Genomic DNA, 26855 nt, shown 5'->3' on the forward strand with positions numbered 1-26855 from the left:
AAAGACAGTGTTCATTGCAAAAGGCCTGAATGGAATGATTCTACTTACCAGAACAAATACAATAAGCTGTAGTTGTTCTGGTGACTATAGTGTCCTTTTAAGTTTGGAAGCTTAAGAGGGATGTATGGGAACAAAACTTGTGTGGACTGGCTGACAATAAAATTAGTTTAGGTAATGCAGACGTTGGTCTCTCTAACACTGTGGCATGTCCCCTTTCTTTTACACTTACTACATACACATTTTCTCTGTCCCAGACTATTTACCAGGAACTTCTGCCTGCTAGTAAGAAGGTAAGGAGAGAAGTGGACCAGCGAGTGCTAGGGAACAGTCCTTAGAAAGCATGGAGTGAGCGCATCATTAGACGCATTTATGTCAAACTCAGGGTGCTGCCTGCATAGTATGCCCTTAGTTGGACATGCCAGGCTGCCCTTCAAATTCTTTGGACAGACATGCCCCCTTTTTGGGCATGTTCTCCCCTTTTGGCAGGTCTGGTCACGTGATTCGCACCAGTGGCCCACCCTTTTACCCCACCCATTGCCTTCCTGCTTCAATGGACACTGCTGTTAGGGGTTATGGATTTACTTGAAAGATGAAAGCATAAATTAGAGAGAGATTAGCATAGAGTATGTGTTTTCTTACAGCTGCATCCTATGAGTTTCCCTCCTGCACCATCTCCATCAGATACATGACGCTTGGGAGGTATGACTGATTTAGTGTTTTTGGTTGATAAAATTCCGTAATTAGGCCCATCATAATTGTCAGCACCAGGCCCAGTGTGCTCTTAATCCGGCCCTGCCAATACCTAAAATATTCATATTTGTAAAAATCTCTCCACAGCTGTTTCTCCTATCATCTATTCCCTGAAATCAAATATATATATTTTTACCCAACTATTCTGTTTTGTAACCAACAATTTTCTAATCTGCCAATCTTTTACGTTATCTTACAGAACTTGATTGTCAGTCTATTACCTTCTAATCTCTTGATTAGTTCATAATGTAAATCACTTCTTTGATACCCCTTAAGTTCTTCAGCTACTGTGATTACATTCTTTGCTACTGCTGTTTTACTCCACCCCCATTATCTTGTTCAGATAGAAGTCTTTTGGTGGGTCTCCAGACTACCAGACATTGCCATTGCCTTATTTGTTCAATTTTACAGCATGCTGCATTCTAGCATTGAATTATTTGAAAAAGGTTCTGGCACAGAATTGCGAAATACTCAAATATGTCTTTTAATTTATACGAGAGACTATGTGCTTTTACATTCCACCACAGAATGTTTGTGTTTTGTCGATAAACGGAAACATTCCTATGTAATTATTCAAATGACCTAAAGCTCATTTGCCACCTTTTTGCTTTTTAGTGACTGCATGTCTGGGCATTAAAACAAAACGTACCAATTAACATACAATTCCTGGTTAGTCACGCTTGCTTTCCAGCGTGCTATGGCTGTTGACGGGTTTCAAAGGGCATTAGTCATTGATTGTCTAATCATTTAGAGCAGAAAATAAGTAGATCTGCTATGTAAAGTTTGTTTTGGCAAAATGTAGGGTTCCGAGCATTTACTGCTACATTCTCTGTGAAATGCACATTCCGTGTGACCTCAGATGTCAGTGACTTGAGAAACTTGCAGGAGGTCACTAGATGTTTATAGAACAACCATTGGCACCGTAGCCTGCTGAAATAGTTCTCTTGTCTTAATATGTAATTATTCTGTTCCAATTGACTAGGCAAAGGAACTTCTTTCTGTGTTACAGATTCAGAATAATTGGGGGAAAACAGCCTTGTTTCAGCACATTCTGAGCGTTTTTTTGTTTAACCCCTTAAGGACACATGACATGTGTGACATGTCATGATTCCCTTTTATTCCAGAAGTTTGGTCCTTAAGGGGTTAAAGAAGTTCTTATGTATGTCTAACTGTGGAATGTCTGTTTTTAAACACAGGAACTTCCAGAGGGAAGGATTAGAGGGAAAGAACCACAAATGCTTTTGTAACTTAAATAAGTTTCCAATGTTTTAGGGAGTCTTTAAATCTTTTTATTTTTTTTTATTTGGCAGTGCATTGTGATAGTGAATAATGTCCTCGATTGTCAGTTGAGTGATGTTTGTCTTTATATTAGAACTTTGAAGCAGATACATTTTTAGAAACATTGCTTTCCTCGTTAATCAAAATAGCTACATCAGTAATTATGGGAATCAATAAGGGAATTTCAAGTCTTATATTAAAATAGCCAAATTGGAGAAAATTGTGTAAAAAAAAAAACAACCCTGTAAATTCGAAACAAAACATTTTTCCTTAAAAGTGAAATTTTCTCGTTATTTCAACTGACTAGTTAGTGAAACTTCCCGTCATTTCCTCTTTCACCTCGGCCGAATTACAGCTAATCAGTAGATTAACTTATTTACATTTGTAAGGAAGGTGGTAAAAACCGTTTTTGGGCTATGGGTATTTAATTACTATTGTTACACATACTTTGCATCCTGCTCTTGGTAACTTTGTTACCACTACACGCTAAACAATAGCAGGGATTCCACTTATACTTGATCTATTTTTGCCAGCAGAATCCCTGCTACTCACTAAGCAGTTTGCTTTTTCTTATGATTATCTATCTTGAATTTCATCCTTTTGTTTCCAATATACTTACCTCTTCCTGTCCTTTCGATTTCTTACAGCTTGAGACATTTTTTAGGGACAGTTTGAACTGGTTTAATCTATATCTAGGTGTATGATCCTGGTTTGTACCTTAGGATCACGCTTCACCAGGGGAACTTCAGGTTATTTTTTATACGTTTCTTTCCACCTATTTGGAAAGTTTGATATATACACCGGCCCATTCTCTATAGAAATTTGATGATGCAGTTGGCTGTTTTTTGCTGTTAACGTTTGATTATACTAAGGCCACTATTACTACTTTCTAAGACCCACTGTATCTATCTATCTAGTATACGCAATTTGAGGCTAGAGTCTATATCTCTAACTGTGTTTTTTGTCCATATTGACTGCTTGATCAGTCCAATGTACCTAGGCAAGTGGTGCTACCTCTACTAATTACCTATTAAACTTGTTTATTATTTTTTTGTGGTTTGCACCGTGTCAATGAGACATTTTTAATGTGATTTGTATATATTGCTCCACTGGGGTATTGGTTATGTAGGGATTTACTCTCTGGTTAGGAGAGTTTTCTCCCTCATTTCCTTTATTTTGTATTCTATGTAGTATTTAGGGTGAAGCCCTGTTTATACCCCTGTAACCCGCCCTGGTGTATTTTTTTTACCTGATCTTTTCAGGTTTTGAAATACACTTTTTTCTCTTTAAATTCTAAACAAAACATTTTTCCTTTAAAAGTGAAATGTTCTCGTTATTTCAACTGACTAGTTAGTGAAACTTCCCATCATTTCCTCTTTCACCTCGGCCGAATTACAGCTAATCAGTAGATTAACTTATTTACATTTGTAAGGAAGGTGGTAAAAACCGTTTTTAATGAATTACGGTAAGTCTTTCAGGAAGAAGGCCTTTATACACCTCTCTCATTGGTCAGACTTTTGTCCTGGCATTTGCAGTTACAAATTAAATAGGTAAACTCCAGGCGATTTGATCCCAGTGCATTAAAGATACTTACTGTTAGAGGCTAATGCATATGTTGCAAACCCTCAGGATTTGCATATGCTAATGTGAGTCCACCCCTAACTAAGACACTGAATTCTTCAATCCTAGTCATCCCTGTGGTTTCAGTGTGCAAAGCATATGCTTTTATTTCCTGCTCTAGTCGTTTGGCAACTAGAATGTTCATGTAGCAGCTGGAACCAGACTAAGACTTGTCAAAGCCCAGGGATTTTGTAGTGCAGTGTAATACATTTGGGTACGAGATTGATGTCAGATGGGATGTGGCAGGCGAACGTTCCACATTTTTCTGCTGATCGCTACGTTTGCAGAAGTTTTGCTGCCTCAACATATTCTTTGTTTTTATGATCCACACAAGTGTGTCAGAATGACAGCCTTCCTTCAGTTTATGAAACCATCTCTCTGCCATAGAATGCCCCTCAAACCATTACAATTTGTATTTACTGCAGTGTAAACTCTGCCATCATGGTTAAGAAACAGAATTAAAAATGAAACCTCAAATCAGATTTCTTGGGTTTTTTTTTTTTTTTTTTTTTAAGGAAGGCCATTTAAAAAAAAAAATAAATTATTTTTTTGCTTTTTTGGGGGGTCTGCTTAATTTTTCGAAAGTAGAGAAAACCTGTAAAATAAGTGGTAATATTGGAGTTATCAAATCTAAATCGATGGGATTCATTACCATCTCTTTTCTTTGACCATCTCTGGCAGTCATTTTAGTTTGGAAAAAAATTAATTATTTATGAATTAATTATTTTTTTTCTTTTTAAATAAAAGCATATGAAATGGTACAATTTAATGAAGTGACATATGACTATATTCATACAACTTTTAAAACAAAATTGATTAATAAAATGTTGAAGTTAAACATAAGGTGGACGTGGAATTTAATGCAAAAGTTAATGGGAAGAAAATAGAGTATATAAGGTAAAAATAATTGTACACGTTTCTCCTGTTTAACAACAGAATGCTCAGCATTGACCTGTAGTTGATGAGATTATTCCCTTTTTCAGATAAATTCACTTCTCTGGTCCAAAGCATATGTTAAAGGAAAACGCAAAGTACCATAACCAATACAGCTCTCTGTAGTGGTTATAGTGCCAGCCAGGACTGCCTTGCCTCCCTACCCTCCACCTGTAAATAGTCAGGCCATTCTTGAATGGTTTGACCTCTTACCTGGGATCATCCAGGCACTGCTCCCAACCTCTACTACTACCGCTAGAAAGCCAGAGCTTGCTGTGTGATCATCTGATTACACCGAGCTGCAGTGGCTATGAGGCTTTCATAGTTCATTTAATGGTTAATGAGCATTCGGACCATGTACTACTTTGTGTAAATGCATAAACTGTTGCTACATTCAGATATTGCTGTACCTCCACCTAAAGGTGCAATAAAAATAGCAATTCTATAATCGCAAGATAATTTGGCCTTCCTATGTGAAATGACTAACTTGGCGATGTTTCAACCTCCACTTTGGTCTTCGTCTGGAGGCTTGAGAAAGACTGCAGTGGGAGGCGCAACGTGGCCAAGTCAGTCACAAGACTGATTAAAAGGTAATCCTTTCACTAATACTAAGCATCTCATTGAAATTACCACAATCCATTTGGGGGTCTATATTAAGTAATGGCGTTTTACCAACAAATTATAACTTGCTTTATATATCATTTTACAATCATTCTCACAGTAGTACACCACAGCTATAAATGTGATCCCTTGGTATGTTTATTGCAGACCTTATTAAAAACTGCAACAAGAAGAGCATGTGAAACGCTCATTATTTATATATTGGCAGGCTATGCTATACCTCCAAAGTGTGGGACTTTTCCATATTTCCTTTGGAGATTACATTTTTTCCCCTGAGCAGTCCATCAGCAGATGTGGTTTCCATGGATGTTTTTGTCACTGGAGCTTTTTGTCACCCAAGTGTTAATGATAACATCTGGGAAAATAGTTTAATTGTTAACTTATTGGCTACTCTAAAACCCTTTGCACACATCTGATGTGTATATTATCTCCCTGCCTGCATTTTAATGCAAGCATTACCTTTTCAGGGAAAAGGCAGTGTTTGCATTGCTGCCTAGGGACACCCCATGTGGCAGTCACTCAGATGGCCAATAGAGGTGCTTCTTGGGTCAGTGCTGCATAGCGTGCAGCACTGATGTTTGGCATCTCCCCACTGTACATGTAGACACCGAAAACTCCCCATAAAAATGCAGAGATACAAGATTCAATGCATCTCCTCATTTTGCTGCACTTGCATAATGGTCTCCCAATGCTTTCCTATGAGAAAGTATTGGATTGGCTGAGATAATCAAAATTTATGATCTCCGCCAAAAGACGTAGAGTGTGGATGGGGCCAGCCATGACAAGACCTGCTGGGAAAAAAGGTAAGCTACCTTTTTCATGGGGGGGCAGGGGGTAGGCAAGGGGTGCTAGACACCTAAACATTGCTTTCACATCCATAGTGTCAGATTTGTATTCCTGACACTTTAGTGTTCATTTAAAATGTGCTGGTGAAACCTAGATGCACTAGGACAGTACTATGTCCTATAAATAAATTGGTTCCTATTTTTTTATATATGTTCCAATAAGCTGATGTTGAGTAGAGTTTTGGGTTAGAGGGATCAGTAGCTTTCTCTGTACTCTCAGTACAGTAGCATGCTATTGACATACATGTTCCTAGTCACTTGTTTAAAGAGCAGATTAATAACTATGATAAATGAAAGAAGTATGACTGACAACTATTCTACCTATGATGAATGCTCCTCGTGTGTGATTTAAAAAAAAAATAAGTAAAATAATATTTCATTATATAGAAAAAGAAACAATCGAACAAACAGCGAGGAGGGATTTTGCAAAAGTTCAAGTATACACTTCACATGCTTTTATTCTACTTTGAATGCACACTGTCAACCCAGAGTCTCCCCTCCACGTTCTTCTATATAAAGTATAATGCAGTATTTGTGATACAACTAATTAGAAAATAAAAGTAACCTCAAACAGATTCTTTTAGTAGTAATTTTTGATAAACGACTTAATTTGAGGTATTTTTTTTTTTTGCTTTAGGTGCCGCAATAATTTAGGTTTATTCACATTTATTTATAGAGCTGCACATAGATTTTTTTTTTTCCATTTTAATCATATTGTTTTTCTGCTGACGTTTCCTAACGTACTGAACTAAACTCAGCTGTTTAAGTGTTGCTTATTTAAAGTAAAGGCATTCTCAGAATGATGAAATCTGTGGTTTTTAATATGCGTGTTTTTATTTATACAGAGTCATGATGAAGATGATGAAGATGAGGCAGGCCAGAAAGAACGGAAGCGGGAGGATACAGTTACCCAGGAAAACACAGTACAGAACGAGTCATTCAACATAGAACAAAGTGATGCTTATTTACAGCAGGTTCGTTTTTATTTTATTAGAGTTTTATATATGTATATTGTACATTATCTATTGTTATACCTGCTGCTCAAATTATTTGTATATTCGCTGAATAAAATGTTAGACATAGCACAATGGCATGGGATCTGAATGATATTTGCACAGTAAGGAAATTATTTTTTTTTTCTTATCCAAAATGGGTCTGGAATATAATCTTTTTACCCTACAAAATCCCTATGCTTTAATATTTCTACAGTTGTTTAAAAGTCATCTGACTACAAAAACCAGATCATATGCACATTAAACAAAGTCTCCTAGATCTGATTTGGCATCTGCATTGTAAAATGATTTTAATTGTTACGGAGTTTCTTGCACGGAATTCAGAGAACTGATGTGGTACATGATTACCAGTTACTAAAACACAAGACATGCCTGCCGCCAATATCCCCAGAGCTTTGTGCTCCCAACCTGTTGCCAAGAATTTAAGGCAAACCGTCTGTATTTTATTAGAGAATTATGCAAAGAAAAATTTAATGAATCTCAAACTATGAATATACTGGGTACCTCTGGAGCCTAGTGTCATCTGAATGTTGTTAATTGTATCAACACAGACTGTAGAGGATGTATACTTTAACTTGGTCTGAGTTGTCACTTATAGAGCTTTTTAATGTGGATGTATTTAAACAGCCCATAAAGATATGTTTATCAAATTAATGTATAGCTATAAAATCTCACATTTGCTAAAACCCAGTGTTTTGACACAGTTCAAACCTCATTTTTTAAAAAACTTTTTTTTTTAATAAACAAAGGAAAGGTTGATGTGTAAAACGAACTGATCCATTATCATATAATCCCCTTATGTCCTTTGTTGGCGTGCCATAACTTATTAAATTTGTCCCATATCCTCTTCATTCAGCAATCACAGGCTGTGCATTGTACAGCGCTACAGAATCTGCTGGCGCTATATAAATAATAAAATAAAAATAATAAAGGAGGTTTGTTAGTCAGAGTTGTACGTGTAAAGGGAAGCTTTGGAGGTTTAACAAGTTCTTCTGTGTGAGGGGAGAATCAGCTTTTGTGTCTTCGAAGAGAATCAAGTCTCAAGTCCTGACATGCATATAAAATTGTTAGGCTATTTTTAAAAAAAGACAATAGTATTGCCGTAACAAACAAGGACATGTAGGATAATTTGCTTTGCTAATGCATGCGGACTACACTGAGAGTTGCCCTTCTTTTAGGAATCTGTTCTTTATAAACTCGGATGGAGAGTTGTGCCCTAGCAAATAATGGTGTTGTAGCATCAGTGTCTACCGCATAGAGGAATCTTTGTGAAAACTGCTGGTTAAACAATACTTTTGTATAAACCCCTAAATCAAGGAATGACAAGAATGTGACCAGCTGGTTTATATTTAAAACATTTAGGTTTCCTGTTCTCTCAAAATTCTTTTCCTTCCCTTCTATCTTCAGATCCACCATCCTAATTCCCTCAGCAAAGAAACCGAAATCTTGGATATCATTACCTCTTCTCACCCTCCTGCCCACCATTCTTCACTGCATGATCCCACAGCTGTCTCTACTCTTATCTATTTAATTGCCTCTCATGTCACACAGTGCTTGCATAATTCCCCTGATCTCCAGCTATTACTTGAGATACTTCCTGCAACTTTGTGTCAGCTCCCCATTATTACGTTTAGATCCTAAACTCATGAGTTTTTCTATCTAGGCACTTTGTATAAAAGTACTGTATTTGCTATATTGTAAGCTTATGGGCAGGTCTTCTGTAAAAAAATTTTTTTTAATCAGTACATGCCATGCTGGCTCTCTATTAGAATAATAATAATTAATAATATAATATAGAAATGCCTACATCTCCTATCTTAAAGGACCACTATAGTGCCAGGAAAACATACTTCTTTTCCTGGCACTATAGGGTCTCCAGGTCCCCCCAACCCTTAGGGTCCCCCTCCCACCGGGCTCTAGCTTGAGGAAGGGGTTAAACACTCACCTTTTCTCCACCGCCAGGCTCCCTCGGCGGTGGGGACTCTCCGCCTCCTTTCCCCGTCATCGGCTGAATGCGCATGTGCGGCAAGAGCCGCGCGCGCATTCAGCCAGTCCACAGGAAAGCATTCTCAATGCTTTCCTATGGACGCAGGCATCTTCTCACTGTGAAAATCACAGTGAGAAGCGCCTCTAGCGGCTGTCAGTGAGACAGCCACTTGAGGCTGGATTAACCCATAGGTAAACATAGCAGTTTCTCTGAAACTGCTATGTTTACAGCAGAAAGGGTTAATCCTAGATGGACCTGGCACCCAGACCACTTCATTAAGCTGAAGTGGTCTGGGTGCCTATAGTGGTCCTTTAACATGAAATACACATCAGAGATAAAATGTGCTTTGGTGGTCTTCCCTCTTACCCAACTGGGGCTCCTTTTCTTAGACTGAGTGGGTGGGTATTTAATTGTCACGCCATGTGGATTATACCCATGTTACACTGCCGTGACTTAGTTCAGTAGTTCCAAACACAGTGCTTGAGCCTACATTGGGTTCCTTTCTTAACAAATTGGATTGTGCTCTGCACCTTGAAACCAAAAAGTCATAGCAGCTACTGACTTTATATATTAAAAGGAAAAAAATAATAAAGGTGAAAGCAAGCAATTTGAATTAAGAGTGGCACAAACAGAAATTCCTTTAGTTCTGCTTCCTGTAATATAAACAGAAAATGAATAGCCGCACTAGAGTACATTAAAAGAAAACAAAGCTGTATTTAATAGTCTGGGGCGATGCAGTAAGAGTTTATTTAGTACATCGTGTCCCAATTTGTGAGACGTTCTTCATTTTAGTAGAAAATATATGATGTGTAGGTGGTCCAAACAATTTATTGTACATTATATCGATTTGTAATTTATGAATCCCCTCTGATTGAAACTTGGAACATCTGGGGGGGTAAGACCCTATTTATTTATTTATTTATTTATTTATAAAATATTTTACCAGGAAAGATACATTGAGATTTCTCCCGTTTTCAAGTATGTCAAATCATTGCATTGTTACAGTATGGTACAATAAAATACAAAAACAATATTAACACACAATAAATACAAAATGTAACATAGAACAGATAATGCTTTGATAATGTTTTCAATGTTAAGAATAAAATGTCCTCCTGATAAATGTTAAACCTGTCATTTTGTTTTTTGTGTTAGTTTAGGATCTGTGTCACATTCATTATAGTCTAGCTCGTATAACGAATTCCCTCTGTTTTGCATTTTTTATTTATTTTATTATTTTTTTCTATCTGTTTTATGCTTCATTGCCAAAGCCTATATAATGTTCCAATATTTGCAGAAACCATAAAAGCAAAAAAAGCTGAACAACACATTTCCATCAAGCAACTGAGTATTCTGTTTTGAGAAAATCTGTCAATCAGACGGTTTTAGCCTTTGGGAAGAATGTTCCTTTTTAAATTACATTGGGTTTCTGTGGTGCAAACGCGTATGATTCAGTAACTAGTATTCCTAAGGAATGTATCTGGTATATATTATTTTGGTTAATGGGATTTATGGTTTGGGGTTTTATATGTTCTCTTCTGATTTATATTAGTTATATGCTGATGTAGAAATACTTCTTGCTATTAGCTATGGAAAAATGGATGCTGAGTGCATCTTTAAGTCCACACATGTTGGAACTTGTTTCCACTGCATCTTTGAGCTGACAGGACCAAATAACTTGACAGATAAGCAACATTGTGAACAGAATTTTAGAAACCAGGGAATGTTCAAAGAAAGCCACTCACAATGTTTCATGTTCTTATAGATGAAATAGAAACAATGGAACACTAATTCACTTTTTATTACGTGAAGAAAAAAAAAAAAGATGGATGGAAGTGCTTTTTTTTCTGTGCTTGAAGGGATACTCACAACACCATAACTACTTCAACTTGCTGTAATGTTTATGGTGCAAGTATCATGTCCTTTTCAATCAAATTTAAAATTTTAACATTTGGGATTACTCAAAAGTCCTAAAGCAGTGACGTTTCCTGAGCAATAAGCCCTTTTATAAAGATACACACTCTCATCTCTCTGACGACCAATGATCTTATTGTGCCCCATAAGTTGCGCCCTGCTTTCTAATGCTTCTCTAACGCCCCACCCTCCCACCACATCAGAGGCTCAGTAATCTAAGTGAAAGGAGTTTGTTTTATTTTGTATTTGTAAGACTGAAGTGTTCCTTTAATTTCTGCATATATTTTTTTATCTGTAACTCCACCACCCCTGACTAGTCACCTTGTAAGAGAAAGTTATCTTCCTTATTTAATGATACAAGTATATGTGGGTGTTCTTAGTACTCCTCCATTTATTGTAAGATGTGTGTTCATCAAAATACTGATTTGCTTGGGGTGCATATACACCATACAAAAATAGGTATCCTTAAACAAGGAAGCAAAGCTTTGTATGAATCACATGAACCTCTACAGCACTTCCAGATGTGGGCACCACCATTTTCACAATGTTTTTAAAAATGTATTTTATCCCCTCAATGCCATTCAAGGACAGATGCAGCATTTATTTATAATTTTGTGCAAAAAGACAAACCAGTGTAATTTCACCTACCTCTCTTGGTTTCCAATACATTCAATCTAATACAAATCAGCCGCTTACTTCTGTTGGGTACTAATTGAATAAAAGGAAGCTTAGAGTGTTTTAATAAACTAACGGGTAAATTGTGTCATATTACAACAGACATATAGATAATGTGATAATTTGTTGCTCCCACACTTCGTGGGTACCACTTCCAAAATCACACAAAACGTACAGCAATACGTGGATGTAAACTGGAGTGTTGTAATGAGTGCCACCAATAAATTTGTCATTTGAAAAATGCTTACCTTTTGCTTATCTGACCTGCAATCTACCTGCCAGATCCACACTACAAAAGATCTTAAAATAAATTAATAAAAATAAAAATCGTCTGAAGAATCGTAAGTAGTATGGATCCGTAATGAAAATTGCAAGATTAGCGTTCATCACTATTGAGATTTTGCCAGTAAATTGTTTTATTTCACCATTGCAATGGTGACACTTATTATTATAGTGCTCCAATTCACAGTCCCATATTAGTGCTTTACGTCCGCCATGTAAAACTCTTCTTACCTGTACAAAGTCAAACAAAACGGACTGTTATATGTATACATTTTATTTTATAAATGTTGTGACTAGTTTTGTAAAACTATTTTTTTTATTTTTTTAGGAAACCGCAAGGACAGTGCCAAACAGATATCGAAGGTGAGACTCCTACTACTTCAGGAAAGTACATTGTAATTGTATGTACAGTATTTTGTTCTCAAATTTCCATCTTGGTTGAAACCTAAAACTGCAGGAATGCAAATGGTTTTGTCTGTTGTGTTTTGTGTTTCTGTAGTAACGGAAGGAGTTTACTTTATGCAAAGATGTTTTTTAAATGCCTATACAGGTTTAAACTTAAATCCTATTGACTTTGTTTAGCTTAGTAGGAGCGGTTTTATCACTGATGGATATTATACTGTAGAGTTTTTCAGTTATGAGCTGCTGTCCGGTACATGAATATTTGTTGATGTAGGAATGATTGACTAGTGAGGCATCTTTTTAGAGAGCTTTTAATTAAAATCTATACACATTTCTATTCACACAATGCATAGATAACATTTTCTGCTCTTTAATTTAATTTAAACTCAAAGGGACACTACAGGCACCCAGACCACTTAATCTTATTGAATGTAAAACATTGCAGTTTTAGAGAAACTGCAAGGTTAAGACTGCCTTTTGTGGCGGTCTACCAGACAGCCACCAAAGATACTACCTGCAGGTACACAGAGTTTGACTCTATGAAATTAAGCTGGACTTTGTGTGAGGACATCCCGTATGAAGCAAACCCCATAGGAAAGCACTGAGTGAAAGCTTTCCCATGGGGAAGGCTTAATGCACATGCAGCATTCGCTGTGCATTGGGTTCCCCCCAACATATCTGCTGACGTTAGAGGAAGAGAAGCGCGACCCACTGTTTTTTTTTTTTTTTCTTCTAAATTTAATTTTTTTATTTTACCCTTTCTTGGACAGAGAGGGACCAGGGTGGGCTGCGGGGGTCAGAGGGACATTACAGGGAGTGCAGAATTATTAGGCAAGTTGTATTTTTGAGGATTAATTTTATTATTGAACAACAACCATGTTCTCAATGAACCCAAAAAACTCATTAATATCAAAGCTGAATATTTTTGGAAGTAGTTTTTAGTTTGTTTTTAGTTATAGCTATTTTAGGGGGATATCTGTGTGTGCAGGTGACTATTACTGTGCATAATTATTAGGCAACTTAACAAAAAACAAATATATACCCATTTCAATTATTTATTTTTACCAGTGAAACCAATATAACATCTCAACATTCACAAATATACATTTCTGACATTCAAAAACAAAACAAAAACAAATCAGTGACTAATATAGCCACCTTTCTTTGCAAGGACACTCAAAAGCCTGCCATCCATGGATTCTGTCAGTGTTTTGATCTGTTCACCATCAATATTGCGTGCAGCAGCAACCACAGCCTCCCAGACACTGTTCAGAGAGGTGTACTGTTTTCCCTCCTTGTAAATCTCACATTTGATGATGGACCGCAGGTTCTCAATGGGGTTCAGATCAGGTGAACAAGGAGGCCATGTCATTAGATTTTCTTCTTTTATACCCTTTCTTGCCAGCCACGCTGTGGAGTACTTGGACGCGTGTGATGGAGCATTGTCCTGCATGAAAATCATGTTTTTCTTGAAGGATGCAGACTTCTTCCTGTACCACTGCTTGAAGAAGGTGTCTTCCAGAAACTGGCAGTAGGACTGGGAGTTGAGCTTGACTCCATCCTCAACCTGAAAAGGCCCCACAAGCTCATCTTTGATGATACCAGCCCAAACCAGTACTCCACCTCCACCTTGCTGGCGTCTGAGTCGGACTGGAGCTCTCTGCCCTTTACCAATCCAGCCACGGGCCCATCCATCTGGCCCATCAAGACTCACTCTCATTTCATCAGTCCATAAAACCTTAGAAAAATCAGTCTTGAGATATTTCTTGGCCCAGTCTTGACGTTTCAGCTTGTGTGTCTTGTTCAGTGGTGGTCGTCTTTCAGCCTTTCTTACCTTGGCCATGTCTCTGAGTATTGCACACCTTGTGCTTTTGGGCACTCCAGTGATGTTGCAGCTGTGAAATATGGCCAAACTGGTGGCAAGTGGCATCTTGGCAGCTGCACGCTTGACTTTTCTCAGTTCATGGGCAGTTATTTTGCGCCTTGGTTTCTCCACACGCTTCTTGCGACCCTGTTGACTATTTTGAATGAAACGCTTGATTGTTCGATGATCACGCTTCAGAAGCTTTGCAATTTTAAGAGTGCTGCATCCCTCTGCAAGATATCTCACTATTTTTGACTTTTCTGAGCCTGTCAAGTCCTTCTTTTGACCCATTTTGCCAAAGGAAAGGAAGTTGCCTAATAATTATGCACACCTGATATAGGGTGTTGATGTCATTAGACCACACCCCTTCTCATTACAGAGATGCACATCACCTAATATGCTTAATTGGTAGTAGGCTTTCGAGCCTATACAGCTTGGAATAAGACAACATGCATAAAGAGGATGATGTGGTCAAAATACTCATTTGCCTAATAATTCTGCACTCCCTGTATAGTGTCATACATGGAATACATGTTTAGCTCCCCAGCCCCCCTCTGTGGAGATAAAAGGTAATAAACTTCCCTTTACTCCACTGCTGCACTGGTCTTGCCACGGCTGGCCCTACCTCCATGGCTAAGATAATCAATCTTGATGATCTCAGACAATCCAATGCTTTCCCATAGGAAATGCCGCTCTATCAGGAACGTTCAGCATTTCCATGCAAACACTGGACTAGGAAGCACCTCTGGTGGCCATCGCAGTAACTGCCAACAGAGGTGTTCCTAGGCAGTAATGTAAATACTGCATTTTCTCTGAAAAGGTAGTGTTTAGAGAGCTAAGACTGCAGGGACATGCTATAGACACCAGAACCACTACATTAAGCTGTACTGGTTCTAGTGACTATAGTGTCCCTTTAACTTGTGTGTAATACGAGAGGTTTTTAAACACATGTTTACAAAGCAGGGAAATGTACATTCCAAGCACCATAGCTCCACTGTAGTGGTTATGGTGCAAGGAGTTCCCTAGTGCCGCCACCAGTGTAAGTCGGCAAACAGTTTTGCTAAAAGTCTAACAGCTTACCAGGCATCCAAAAGTCACCACCTCCACTGAAAGCTCAAAGCTCTTGCAAAGAGCTTATTCCGAGCTAAACCCTGCCACACAGAGCAAGCTCATTGGCTAAGAACTTTCACTGACTGCTCTGACCGCCATTGAGCAAGGTGTTGCACCATTTGCAATTAGTTTTACTACTCACATTGAGGGGGGCACCAGGGCACTCTTGGCACCATAACCACTACAGTGCACTGATTAATACAGAATGCCTTCACGGCTAAATAAAAAGGTGAGGACAGTCACAGCAGACAGAACAACCTGTATTGTAAAAGATTAAATGCAGATCAGTAGGGGGCTTAAACACCTGCAAACCTCCCCACACCATGCATTATGTCCACCAGTTTCCATCACATCTTCCAACACTCATGGATTGGGCTCCTGTCTTGTCCTGAGTTTCTTCCCTGGTGTCCTGCATCTTGGGACGCAAGAGGAATGACTTAAGCAAGCAAGGCCAGCCTGTCCGTTCCATGGGATGAAGAAACCATTTTTAGGGGCTAGTAGATTTAGCTACAAAACAAGAAATAATAGTGTGCATAAGGGAATGATTTGCAATTTTGGTGTACTGTGAGTATTGAGTATGTATGTGGATAATTGTGTATATTTTATTGTTGTATACTGTGATGTATTTGTTTATAGGGCAGCATTTTGTTCATGGGCCAGTCCAGTCAGTAAGTACAGCAAAGAGTGCATCATTAGACATTCTGTGTCTAATGTTAATTTCTTGCTAGTTATAGAATTTACATTTGGTTGATATATTCTCAATGGAGCATTTAAAAAACAAAACAAAACATTTTTGCATCATAACAAATATTTTAATATTCGTATAATCTAGGTATAGTGGCCTTTTCTTACCATAACTTTTTAATTTGCACACAGCTGCTTCACCTGAAATAAAGCTACACTCCAAGGTCGATGGTCGAAACACGAGGGCTTGTTCAGTGCGAACCTTTCCTTATGAATGGTTCACGAAGCAGAGTGGAACCAAACCTATTGTGAATTGTTGCATTAACTTTTTAGTTCTGGGTCTTTCGCATATCAAACTGAAAGTGTACGGCCGTATAACAGTCTTGTTCTGACTGGTGGAAATGTCTCCATGACCAGCAAGCTATTGCATTGTGCTTAAATCTTTTAGCAATGTGAAATTCGTTTGACAGGCAGAAAAGTCCAGATATAAACACAGTAAATAAATCATTAAATGTCTATATTTTCTTCTATATAGTTCAGCTTGCAGAGATAATATGGAAAACTCATCGTTGGCAGTGTTGGGAACTTTAACCGTCCTATAGTTAAATACTCTGCTCTTTTGAAGAGTTACTTAGTGGATCAAATAGGTAAATTCTGTTACACAGAAAAATACTTTTATCGAGTTCATGTGTTTCATAAATGTTACAGTGGATTCTGAGTAAGTTTGTCACACTGTGGTGGTGTCATGAAGTAATAGTAAAGCATGTATTATTATGGCAAAAATATTGCAATTGATGGGTTTTGAAGGCCAATAATACATGCTTTATTATATCTTATATGATAAAAAAAAAAAAATCTTATGTTTCGTGTTAGGGTTTTATTAAATAAGGACAACACCGGGACATATCCTGACCTGCCCAGAATTGGTGTGAGTTGCACATCTCAGCAGCAGCATCTTTTTATGCCTACTGTCATTAGTAAATTTTATAGTAAAATTAGTTGAATCCTATACAATTTTTGTCTTTTCAAGCATATTATTAATGGGAGAGAGACTGAATTATTAGTGGCAGCTTCTACCTGGTGGGATGTAACTCCTACTAATCTCCACCAAGCCACACAGCACTGTGTATGGAATACAGTGTGTGTGTGTGTGTGTGTGTGTGTGTGTGTGTGTATATATATTTTCAGTAGCCTGTGTTTTACAATCCTGTAGCACATGAATGATGACATTATTACTGCAAATATTCCCTTTAATGAACACGGGATAATGCATTGTTCACCTCAGTCCCGCAATCCTAATCTCTGTTAGAATCAGAAAATACATGTCCTAATCTGCCCAAGATTAATGGAAGTTAAGCACTCGAGCGATTGCTGCCACCATTTTAATTGAGCTGAATTAAAAGTGATACAATACTCATTGAAGTGGTTTGGGTGCACTGTATCTGGCCCCTCTTAGTCCTGCAATGTAAATCATTGCAGTTTTAGAGAAATTGCAATAATTACCTTGCAGGACTAAGACTGCCTCTAGAGGCACTTCCTGAATGTTACCAGATTCCAGCATCTGTGAAATACCCATACGAAAGCATACTCTCAGAGGAGGAGGTGGAGCGCCGACCCAGCGTCAAGAGAGATCAGCGCTGGAATCGGTCAAGTAAATAAAGGATTTTTATATATATTTAACCCTTTACATACTGAGCGACCTTTATATCGGGTGAGTAATTTCTCTCTTCTCTTTTCTTTTTTCTTTTTTTTTTTCTTTTAACCTTTACATGCAGATTTGTATTTTTAACCCTATAGAATCCCCTAATGTTGGGAGCTATCGCCATTTTAATTCAGCTAGTATACAAGTTGATAGTGGCAACAGCTAAAATAGCCACCATCTGGGACTGTAAATCCCACTAATCATGGGAAACACGGACGACCTGCCTGTATATCTCAGTACTGCACGGACATTAGATTCCTCCTATTAATCCTTACTCTAACCCAAGCCTGTAATAGATTGTTATATGAGATGTGTAGAAGAATGAAGAGTGGTCCCACAAGCCTGACGATCTTTTCTCTGAAATATAAACCACTCAACCTTGAACTGGTTCATTGTGGGCTCTCCATAATTTCGTTATGGTATGGTTCACCATAATGTATCACTTATATAATGTAGCCATCTGTCACAATGGTTTTAATGTTTAGTCCATAGTTTCCACAGTCGTATTGCATGTGAAAATGACTGACTCGCCATACTAATTTTAAGAGCTTATTTTAGTTATTCTGTGAACTCATTTTGATGCAAATAGCCACCTTAATTACTGATGCACTGTGCAGAGCCAAACAAAATTTCCTAATGGAGTAAAAACTGGTTCAGGGATTTAACGGACCTTAATAACACATGTCAGTCTGCCTTTCTCAGATCACCTTCTGTTTGCATATAGGGTTATAGAATGTGGAGTACCAGGCCACTTGCAAGGCATTAGCATACTCACCAAGTGACATTTTCTACCCACCAGGTGACATTTACTTGGCATAGATGACTCATTTTTAATCTCCTTCCTGTACTGGAATGCATCCGCAAAAATCCTTGTTAAAATTGGAAAGCTTAACGAAAATCCTCAAAAATTTCCCTCTAAAGGGCAAATCATTTAAAGGAACACTGTAGTGTTGGAATACAAACTTGTATTGTTAATTCTATGGTGTTCTTCTCAATGTTTAGATTCTCCACCTCCCCCCATCACCTCCCCCCCTCAATATTAAATTGACAAAAGGGTGAGGGCGAAGTTGTAACTTACCGTTTTTCCAATGTCGACACTCACTCGGTGCTGTTTGCTCCTACAATAAAATGCTCTCTATATGAAACATTCGGAGGAGGTGGTATGTGAGTGCATAATCCGAATCACTGAATATCACGTGTGTTTTTCTTTATGAGATCCTCAGTTTTCTTTTAAATGTAAAGGGGATACCCTAAGCAAGGAAACCACTTTGTAAACAACTTTTGGAATGCTTAATGAAGCAGTTTTGGTGTATAGATTGTGTCCCTGCAGTCTTACTGCACAATTATCCGCCTTTTAGGAGTTTAGGAGTTTTTCAGAACACGTGAAACAAAACTTTTAATTTTCAATCCCGCATAGTGTGTTTACTTTAGAAGTTCTTATCTCCTGCTCTGTTAATTGAGCTTTAATAACACGCATGGGGTTCCTGTAGGCTCTGGAAGGCAATTCACAGAGCAGGAGATAGAAAAGGCATTAACAAAAATTAGATCTTTATTTGCAGGAATTGTGTATAGGGAGGCTGTGTAAGCCATAGCCCTGGGAGGTGTGGATAGGGTTGCATATATTGTGATCTAATTCCTAAATGGCAGAGAATTAATCAGCAAGTCTGCAGGGGCATGATTTATACACCAACATCACTTGATTAAGCTACAGTTATTTTGGTACGTAGTGTCCCTTTAATTTTTCTTTTTTCTTTTTTTTCTACACCGCACAAATATAGAACTACTAAATATATGGGAAAGTGTAGGGAGAACCTAATAAAAAAAATCCTGAAAAGTGACAATCGCCCTTTAACTATTTTCTACATTACAAAGTTGGTAGAGCTTTGGAGTATAGGCGATTTCTAATTGTCTCTTTCTAATGATCTTGTTTTAGAATTTCATTGGGTGTTTTTGAACCAAAGAAAACATTAATTTATTACTAGCAGATTCTGTTCCTTGGCACATACCAGAATGTTGCTTATTACATTTTGTTTTTTTAAGACTATTTGATTATATTTAGAAAATACCAAAGCAAGGAAATGAACAATGCTAACTAAATATGGTAAAGCAGTTTCTTAAATTCCTCTTCTGTGAAAGTGTTTGGAAGCCTCACATTTATTGCACTAGAATAGTATTTATGCATAACCGTGTTTACCAAGCTGTGCTTTTGATTAATACATAGCTAGTCTATGGTTTTATTTCTCAAAATACAAACATGACTATTATCATGCTTTCAGTCTTTTACATTCATCTTTAAAAAAAATAAAAAAAATGTAATCAAGTAAATGCTGAGAGATCACTTTTTATGCAAATTACACCATATAAGAGAAATTACCTATGACCTCTGTTAACCTATTTTTCATGTAATAAAGTTTTCTTTTAGTTTGAGATGTAGCAATTTACATAGTGAACCTGTGCAGTCCTGGCACAGCCAGGGTGCAAAATGCATACGAGGAGGAACACTACAAACAATTCCCCCCCCCCCCCTTCCTTAACATACTATGTTTAATTATTTAAAAGGACTGAGCTGATAATCATGATTGACAGAGAGCCAAGGTGGATGCTCTAGACTGAAAGGGACACACTGTGCTCGGTTATGCTCCCTAGAGCCCCAGCGCCATACCTGTTTTAGTATAGCTTTATATAAACTAGGGCAGGCATAGGCAACCTTCGGCACTCTAGATGTTTTGGACTACACCTCCCACGATGCTTTGCCACGATTATGGGTGTAAGAGCATTATGGGGGATGTAGTCCACAACATCTGGAGTGCCGAAGGTTGCCTATCACTGAACTAGGGTCTCGGTAGACTTGAGGGGCAGCCCCCCATCATGCGCGCATTGATAATGCAAAATTTACACTTTTATCCAAATTAATGTTTTACCAATTGGAAAAAGTGCTTTGGGTGCGTTGTCCTGCTTGAATGAAATTTGAAAATTAGTTTTTCATTTCTATCTCTCAACACTATCCAAATGGGGTAAATTCTCATGGCGAGGAAGACAAATGTTTTTTCAAACCGTTCATGATTTGAAATAAACATTGGGAGGTATCAGGTCGATGCAGCAGATCTGAGAGGGGGTGTTGACGTGGCTTGTGTCACTGGCAATGCCCATAAAGGATGGGCCTGCTTGGGAAAGGGATATAGGCAGGGATAGTCCTGCCCATTGAAGGATTAAAGGGGCCTGTCTGGCCAACCTACAGTCTGCATGAACTTTTAGAGCGAATTACTGAAGTACTCTCTGCAACAAGGTCCTATTGCCCACGCAGAGCTCAAGCACATCTAATGACGTGGGACAAGATCCCAAAATCAGGACTGTTTGGGGGCCTGAGCTAAGGGACAGTCTTATAGCACTCTAGACAGCACATGGTGCAATGCGTTCCTTTGATTTTATTTTTTAGACCTCACAGATGCATATTTGGTAAATATAGGAGAATAGTCAAACAAAATTCTGGAAAGTGACTTCTATTTTTAACCATATCTTGGATCCATCTTTAGAGAGCAAGTTTTGTGCAAATCAGTCTTTTCCCTTGTACAGTTTCATACTTCACATTCAGAAATAAAGCATTCTATAGACCAATTAGTATTTAAAAGAGGACTGGGATGCATTTCCTCCACTGCTTCTTGAGTAATGTTAAACACTGATTGGGTTTATTTGTACCAGTTGTATAAACATTTTTCAGCTGTTGACTGTGATTCTTTCTCGAGATAAATGCTAAAATCATGGAAAAACAACATTTAATGTAAATATGTAACATCCATTCTGTGGTTTACGGAATTTGTACCAATTTATTTTTGCAATACATCATTTTGAGAGCTCGGTGTCATTAGCTGTCATAATAAAAATACTTTTGTAAACTTTACCTAAAGCAAATGGGGAAAATGTTCTCATCTCCACCTCTCTATATTGACTTATTTGTGTATTTTACCATTTAGACTTGGTGATATAAACTTACAGTGAACCTGTCATGTCTTTAAAAAGAGCCTGACATTCCATGTATACATAGTGCAAGCAAACCTATAGATATGGAGAAAAAACTATTTATTCCCCCCCCCCCCCCCATTTCTATCTCCACCATTGAGCTCATATGATATAACTAATCTTTTGGACAATAACAATTTTGTCCAAAGCCTAATGTTTAGATTGCTATATTACAGTTTATACCCAGCTTTTGACCATAGAATACAAACTAGCGAAATGTACAAGATCCAATGTGCAAACTACAGTTTTACATCAGGCTCCTACATAAACAAATAAAAAATAGTCAAAGTAGAATTTTAGCTTCTGCACTCGTGACTTTTTGGCTGCTTTTTTTTTTTTTTGGCACATTTGTCTTGCTTCTACCAAGCAAATTTTTAATATTGAAACTTTTTAACCCAATCCTACCCAATCTTCCAAAACTATAAACTTGAAGACCGTATCAGCTGAAAAGGTTTAACCCCTTAAGGACACATGACATGTGTGACATGTCATGATTCCCTTGTATTCCAGAAGTTTGGTCCTTAAGGGGTTAAAAGACAAATGTTAAATATTTTAATGTTTTGTAGAAAAGATCAGAGGGTCAAGTGAACAAAGTGGCATATTCTGAAAGAAGTGAGAAATAAGAAAACCGTGCAGAAAAAAAAGAGAACAACCATTAGTGATTGTAATAATTCCCCAAATACTCCCAAGGCTGAAAATGCATATAGCTCATTTACTGTTCATGTCTACTGATATAGTAGTTGATATACCATGGACACGGAGAGGAAAAGTGTCTTGCATAGTTTAACCTACAAATGCTTACACATAGACAATATAATGCGATGTTGACCTGTAAATTAGCATTACATTCTTTCAAAATTGGTAAAAAAAAAAAGATATAACCTTATTGCCTGTATTCTCGCCAATTTACAAATATTTAGTATACACATTTCTAAAGACAGCGTATTACAATTAAAGGGTTTTTATTAACTAAAGAGTGGCTTGAACATAAAGCAAGATTTGATGATATTGGGCAAATTATCCAAACTGATCTAGCATTAATTCTATGCTAGAATACAGTAGGGACATATACCTTACCACCTCTTCCTCTGGCTGTTTTTAAAGAAATCAAATGTATTTATATGCAAAAGACTTAGTATGCATCTTTATTCTGATTGTCTTGGGCTCTAGTGATTACATTTATGAATATTTTACTGTACTTATGTTATGTTATTTAGTTTTTTCCTTTCCTTTCTGGTCCCCATACTTGTTTATTCATTCCAATGAACATTCCTGGAATACTGGACGGACTAATATGCATCTATGACCTTCCATCAAGAGGTTTTCTTTAATTAGGGCTGAGATAGTTATGTCCATTTAATATAGGGATTTATTTACAAAATGGTTATTTGTTGTGAGCTGAAAACCGCAAATGGTCATTTTACGTCAAGACAGCGACATTGTGAATAAAACGTAAATCTTGTGTTCTTTATCTGAAGTTGAACAAAGTTTTCCTCCCAAACAGACTCACTGTTTAATAAACCCAGTAGAGTCCAGAGGTCTTTTATTTTGTTTAAAGTCTATGGATGATGAATTTTGTCTGTAGACTGTTTCACTGAATTTTGTTTATGTCATGAAGTTTAAAGTACATTCACTCTTTTACTGCAAAGTATTTAATGCAATCCATTATTCCGGCTGCTTATTTATACGCTTGGAAGACATTGTGGTACTTATGTTTAATCTATGACTGATTTCGTTTAATGTGAGTGGTGTATATACGTAAAAAAACCCACAAATATATTTAAAAAAATGTGTATATATATATATTTTCTGTTTCACAGCACCACCAACAACAACACTGAAGAGGACATTACAAATCGTTATCCTCGACCGGACCGCACGTCGTATAATCGATATAATAAAGAAATCAATTCATCTGTAAACCCTGGACAAGACAGCAACTTGGAAAAAAAGATTGAGGAACTGGAAAGGGTAAAAAGTCTCACATGCTGTATATGTCTGTATAGAACATGGATCTGTCAGTTATTTACTAAACTGAGATTTAAAAGTGAATTCCAAATTTAACGTCAAAATAGAAAACAGGGCAAAATTCTCCAAGTCAGCTATGTTGTCAGTTTTGCAACTCTTGTAACTTAGAATTCTCACCCTCTGCCATGTCCTGTCTCAAGCAGCAAGAACTATATCAAGGCATAAGATTTAAAGTCCTAACGACTGCAGGTACAAGCGGAGCATCAACTATTACAGTAGGATGCTGCTTTCTAAGATTACTGTGGATTCTCACAGGTTCTCTTTGTGTGTTCATTGCACACAGAGCTGGACTGGGAACGAAAAACAGCCCTGGAAAAAGCCCAATAGCGCGTTGCACCAGCATAGCGTGCAGATATGGAGGAGGAAAAGCAAACTTAAAATTGAAAACTGAAGACGATGTCTCCAACTTGAAAGAAAGCACTCATAGTGCCTCAAAATAAACAAAAGAGAGAATTGATTTTAAGCAGTTGTGCATTTGCATATAATCAATGTTTCAGTCCAACTAACTTGACATATTACATAAAGTTTGGGACTAAATGAAGGTTAATAGGACTGAATTAGTGAATGTATGCTGTTGCACAGCTGTAAAAAATTATGTTATCGTATAATTTGAGGACCTGTGAGTGTGCTCTTTACTTTGGCTGACATCATAAAGTTAGATTGCAGCCAATCCATTGCTTTTCCATAGGAAAGCACTAGGAGACTATTGTGCATGTGTGGGAAAGACACTGCGCAGCTTCACACCAACCAGAATCTCTACATAAAGGTGCATTGAATCAGTGCATCTCTATGGGGAGCGTTCAGTGCCTCCATGCATAGTGTGAAGATGCTCAACATAGGTACTGCACCGCACTGGATTAGGAAGCACCTCTAGTGGCCGCTTGAGTGAATGCCGCTAGAGGTGTTCCTAGGCAGCAATGTAAAGACTGCCTTATCTCTAAAAAGGTAGCATTTATAATGCTCAGAAGCAGGGCCGGACTGGGAGCAGAATTCGGCCTGGGCATTTTTTTATCACAGCGGCCCACTAAGAAGGGGGCGGGGCAGAGAGGGTGTGTTTCGTCACCAATGACAAACACGCCCCCTCTCAAAGTGAGCATGTTGGTTCAATGCTCTTCCAGGGTAGACCATGCGCAGAGCTCTGCTAAAGAGCTCTAGCATGAGAAAAAAGCCCCGTATTTGTTCTGCACAGTGCAAGCAAATTTAATAACATGATTGCACTGTGTTTCCTTGCAACTTGTCTCTGGTGTCTCTATAAATGGATACCAGGAGACAAAAGGGCCAGGAAAGAGTATTGTGCATGTGTTTGGAGCCTGCTTGTGATATTGCGTGTGTGTAGAGTGAGCTGATTGTGGTGTGGTATTGTGTAATAAGGTTGGTTTTAGTAGTGTTGTGTTTTTGGTGTAATGTAATGCATATATGGCTAGGGGCTGTAGAGCATGTGTGTATAGGGGATGTAGTAAGTGTGTGCATACAGGCTATAGTGTGTGTGTGTACATAGGTGATGTAGTGTTTGTAGGGGTTGAAGAGAGTGTGTGTTTCGGGGTGTAGTATGTGTTTGTTTACAATGAATCTAGTGTGTTTATAAGGGATCCAGAGTGTGCATTTTAGGAATGTAGTGTGTGTGTGTGTAGATGGCGCAGTTTGTGTGTATACAGGAGTCTAGTGTGTGTTTGAAGGACCCAGAATGTGTAGGAGATCTAGTGAGTGTGTGTATATAAGGATTAAGAATGTATAAAGGGATCTAGTGTGCGTATATGATCCAGAGTTGGGTAAGGGATCTAGTGTGTGTCAGGAACGTAATGTGTTTAGGAGTGCAGTATGTGTGTGAGGGGTGCTGTAGTGTGTGTGTATGTATGTGTGTATGTATATAAACAATATAAATATGTTTGGTGCAGTGGGTGTCTGTGAGGGATGTAGTGTGTATGTGCGTGTTTGACGGGTGATGTGTGTGAGGGTGTTGTGTATGATGTGTGTAAGGGTGCTGTGTGTGATGGGTGCTGTGTATGATGTGTGTAAGGGTGCTGTGTGTGACAGGTGTGAGGGTGCTGTGTGTGATGGGGTGTGAGAGTGCTGTGTGTGATGGGGTGTGAGAGTGCTGTGTGTGATGGGGTGTGAGAGTGCTATGTGTGATGGGGTGTGAGAGTGCTATGTGTGATGGGGTGTGAGAGTGCTATGTGTGATGGGGTGTGAGAGTGCTATGTGTGATGGGGTGTGAGAGTGCTATGTGTGATGGGGTGTGAGAGTGCTATGTGTGATGGGGTGTGAGAGTGCTGTGTGTGAGAGTGCTGTGTGTGATGGGGTGTGAGAGTGCTGTGTGTGATGGGGTGTGAGAGTGCTGTGTGTGATGGGGTGTGAGTGCTGTGTGAGAGTGATGTGTGTGTGTGTGAGAGAGTGCTGTGTGTGATGGGTGTGAGTGCTGTGTGAGAGTGATGTGTGTGTGTGTGTGTGATAGTGCTGTGTGTGATGGGGTGTGAGAGTGCTGTGTGTGAGAGTGATGTGTGTGATAGTGCTGTGGGTGAATATTAGAAGGGATTGTGTGTGTGTGTGTGTGTGTTTGGGGGGTAAAAAATAAAATTAAGCAGTTATAATGTCCCCCCTCCCTTCTTACCTTTAGCCTGGGAGGGGGGGACCGGCACTGTGGTATCTGGGAGGGGGATTCAGGCACTCTTTCATCCCTGGTGGTCCAGTGGGTGAGTGAACTCTAGCCTGCGATGGTAACGCGCCGGATCTCGCAAAGGAAAACCCGGCGGAGCTGCAAGATAGAGCTCTGCCGGGTCCTCTCTCTTCCTCCCCAGCCACTTATCTATTCAAGTGGGCCGATGAGGGAGATCTTTGATCTCCCCACTGGCCCTCCATGGAATACAGCGGGGCCGGCGCTCGGATAGTGCTGGCCCTGCAAAGACCGGCAGGGGAGATCCTGGGACCTTCCCCTGCCGACCTCGGCCCATGGCCACCGCGGCCCACCGGGCATTTGCCCGGTGTGCCAGATGGCCAGTCCGGGCCTGCTCAGAAGGCAGAGACAGGCTATAGACACCAGAACCAGTACATTAAACTGGAGAGGTTCTGGTGGCAATAGTGTCCCTTTAATAAGACGTCTTTCTCTTACCTGTTAACTCTACAGCATAGACTC

General features: G+C 38.5%; 1 protein-coding gene across 1 annotated transcript in view; it reads left to right on the plus strand.

The window, feature by feature from the left end:
- Nucleotides 1-26855, plus strand: part of PAWR (pro-apoptotic WT1 regulator) — an 89546-nt gene that overhangs the window by 58909 nt on the left and 3782 nt on the right. The window contains exons 3-5 of the mRNA XM_063446967.1: nt 6893-7021; nt 12247-12281; nt 23518-23668. Coding sequence (XP_063303037.1) covers nt 6893-7021; nt 12247-12281; nt 23518-23668 — 315 coding nt within the window. The remainder of the gene's footprint in view (nt 1-6892; nt 7022-12246; nt 12282-23517; nt 23669-26855) is intronic.

Source organism: Pelobates fuscus, chromosome 3, assembly GCF_036172605.1.
Source record: "Pelobates fuscus isolate aPelFus1 chromosome 3, aPelFus1.pri, whole genome shotgun sequence".
Classification (NCBI taxonomy): Eukaryota; Metazoa; Chordata; class Amphibia; order Anura; family Pelobatidae; genus Pelobates; species Pelobates fuscus.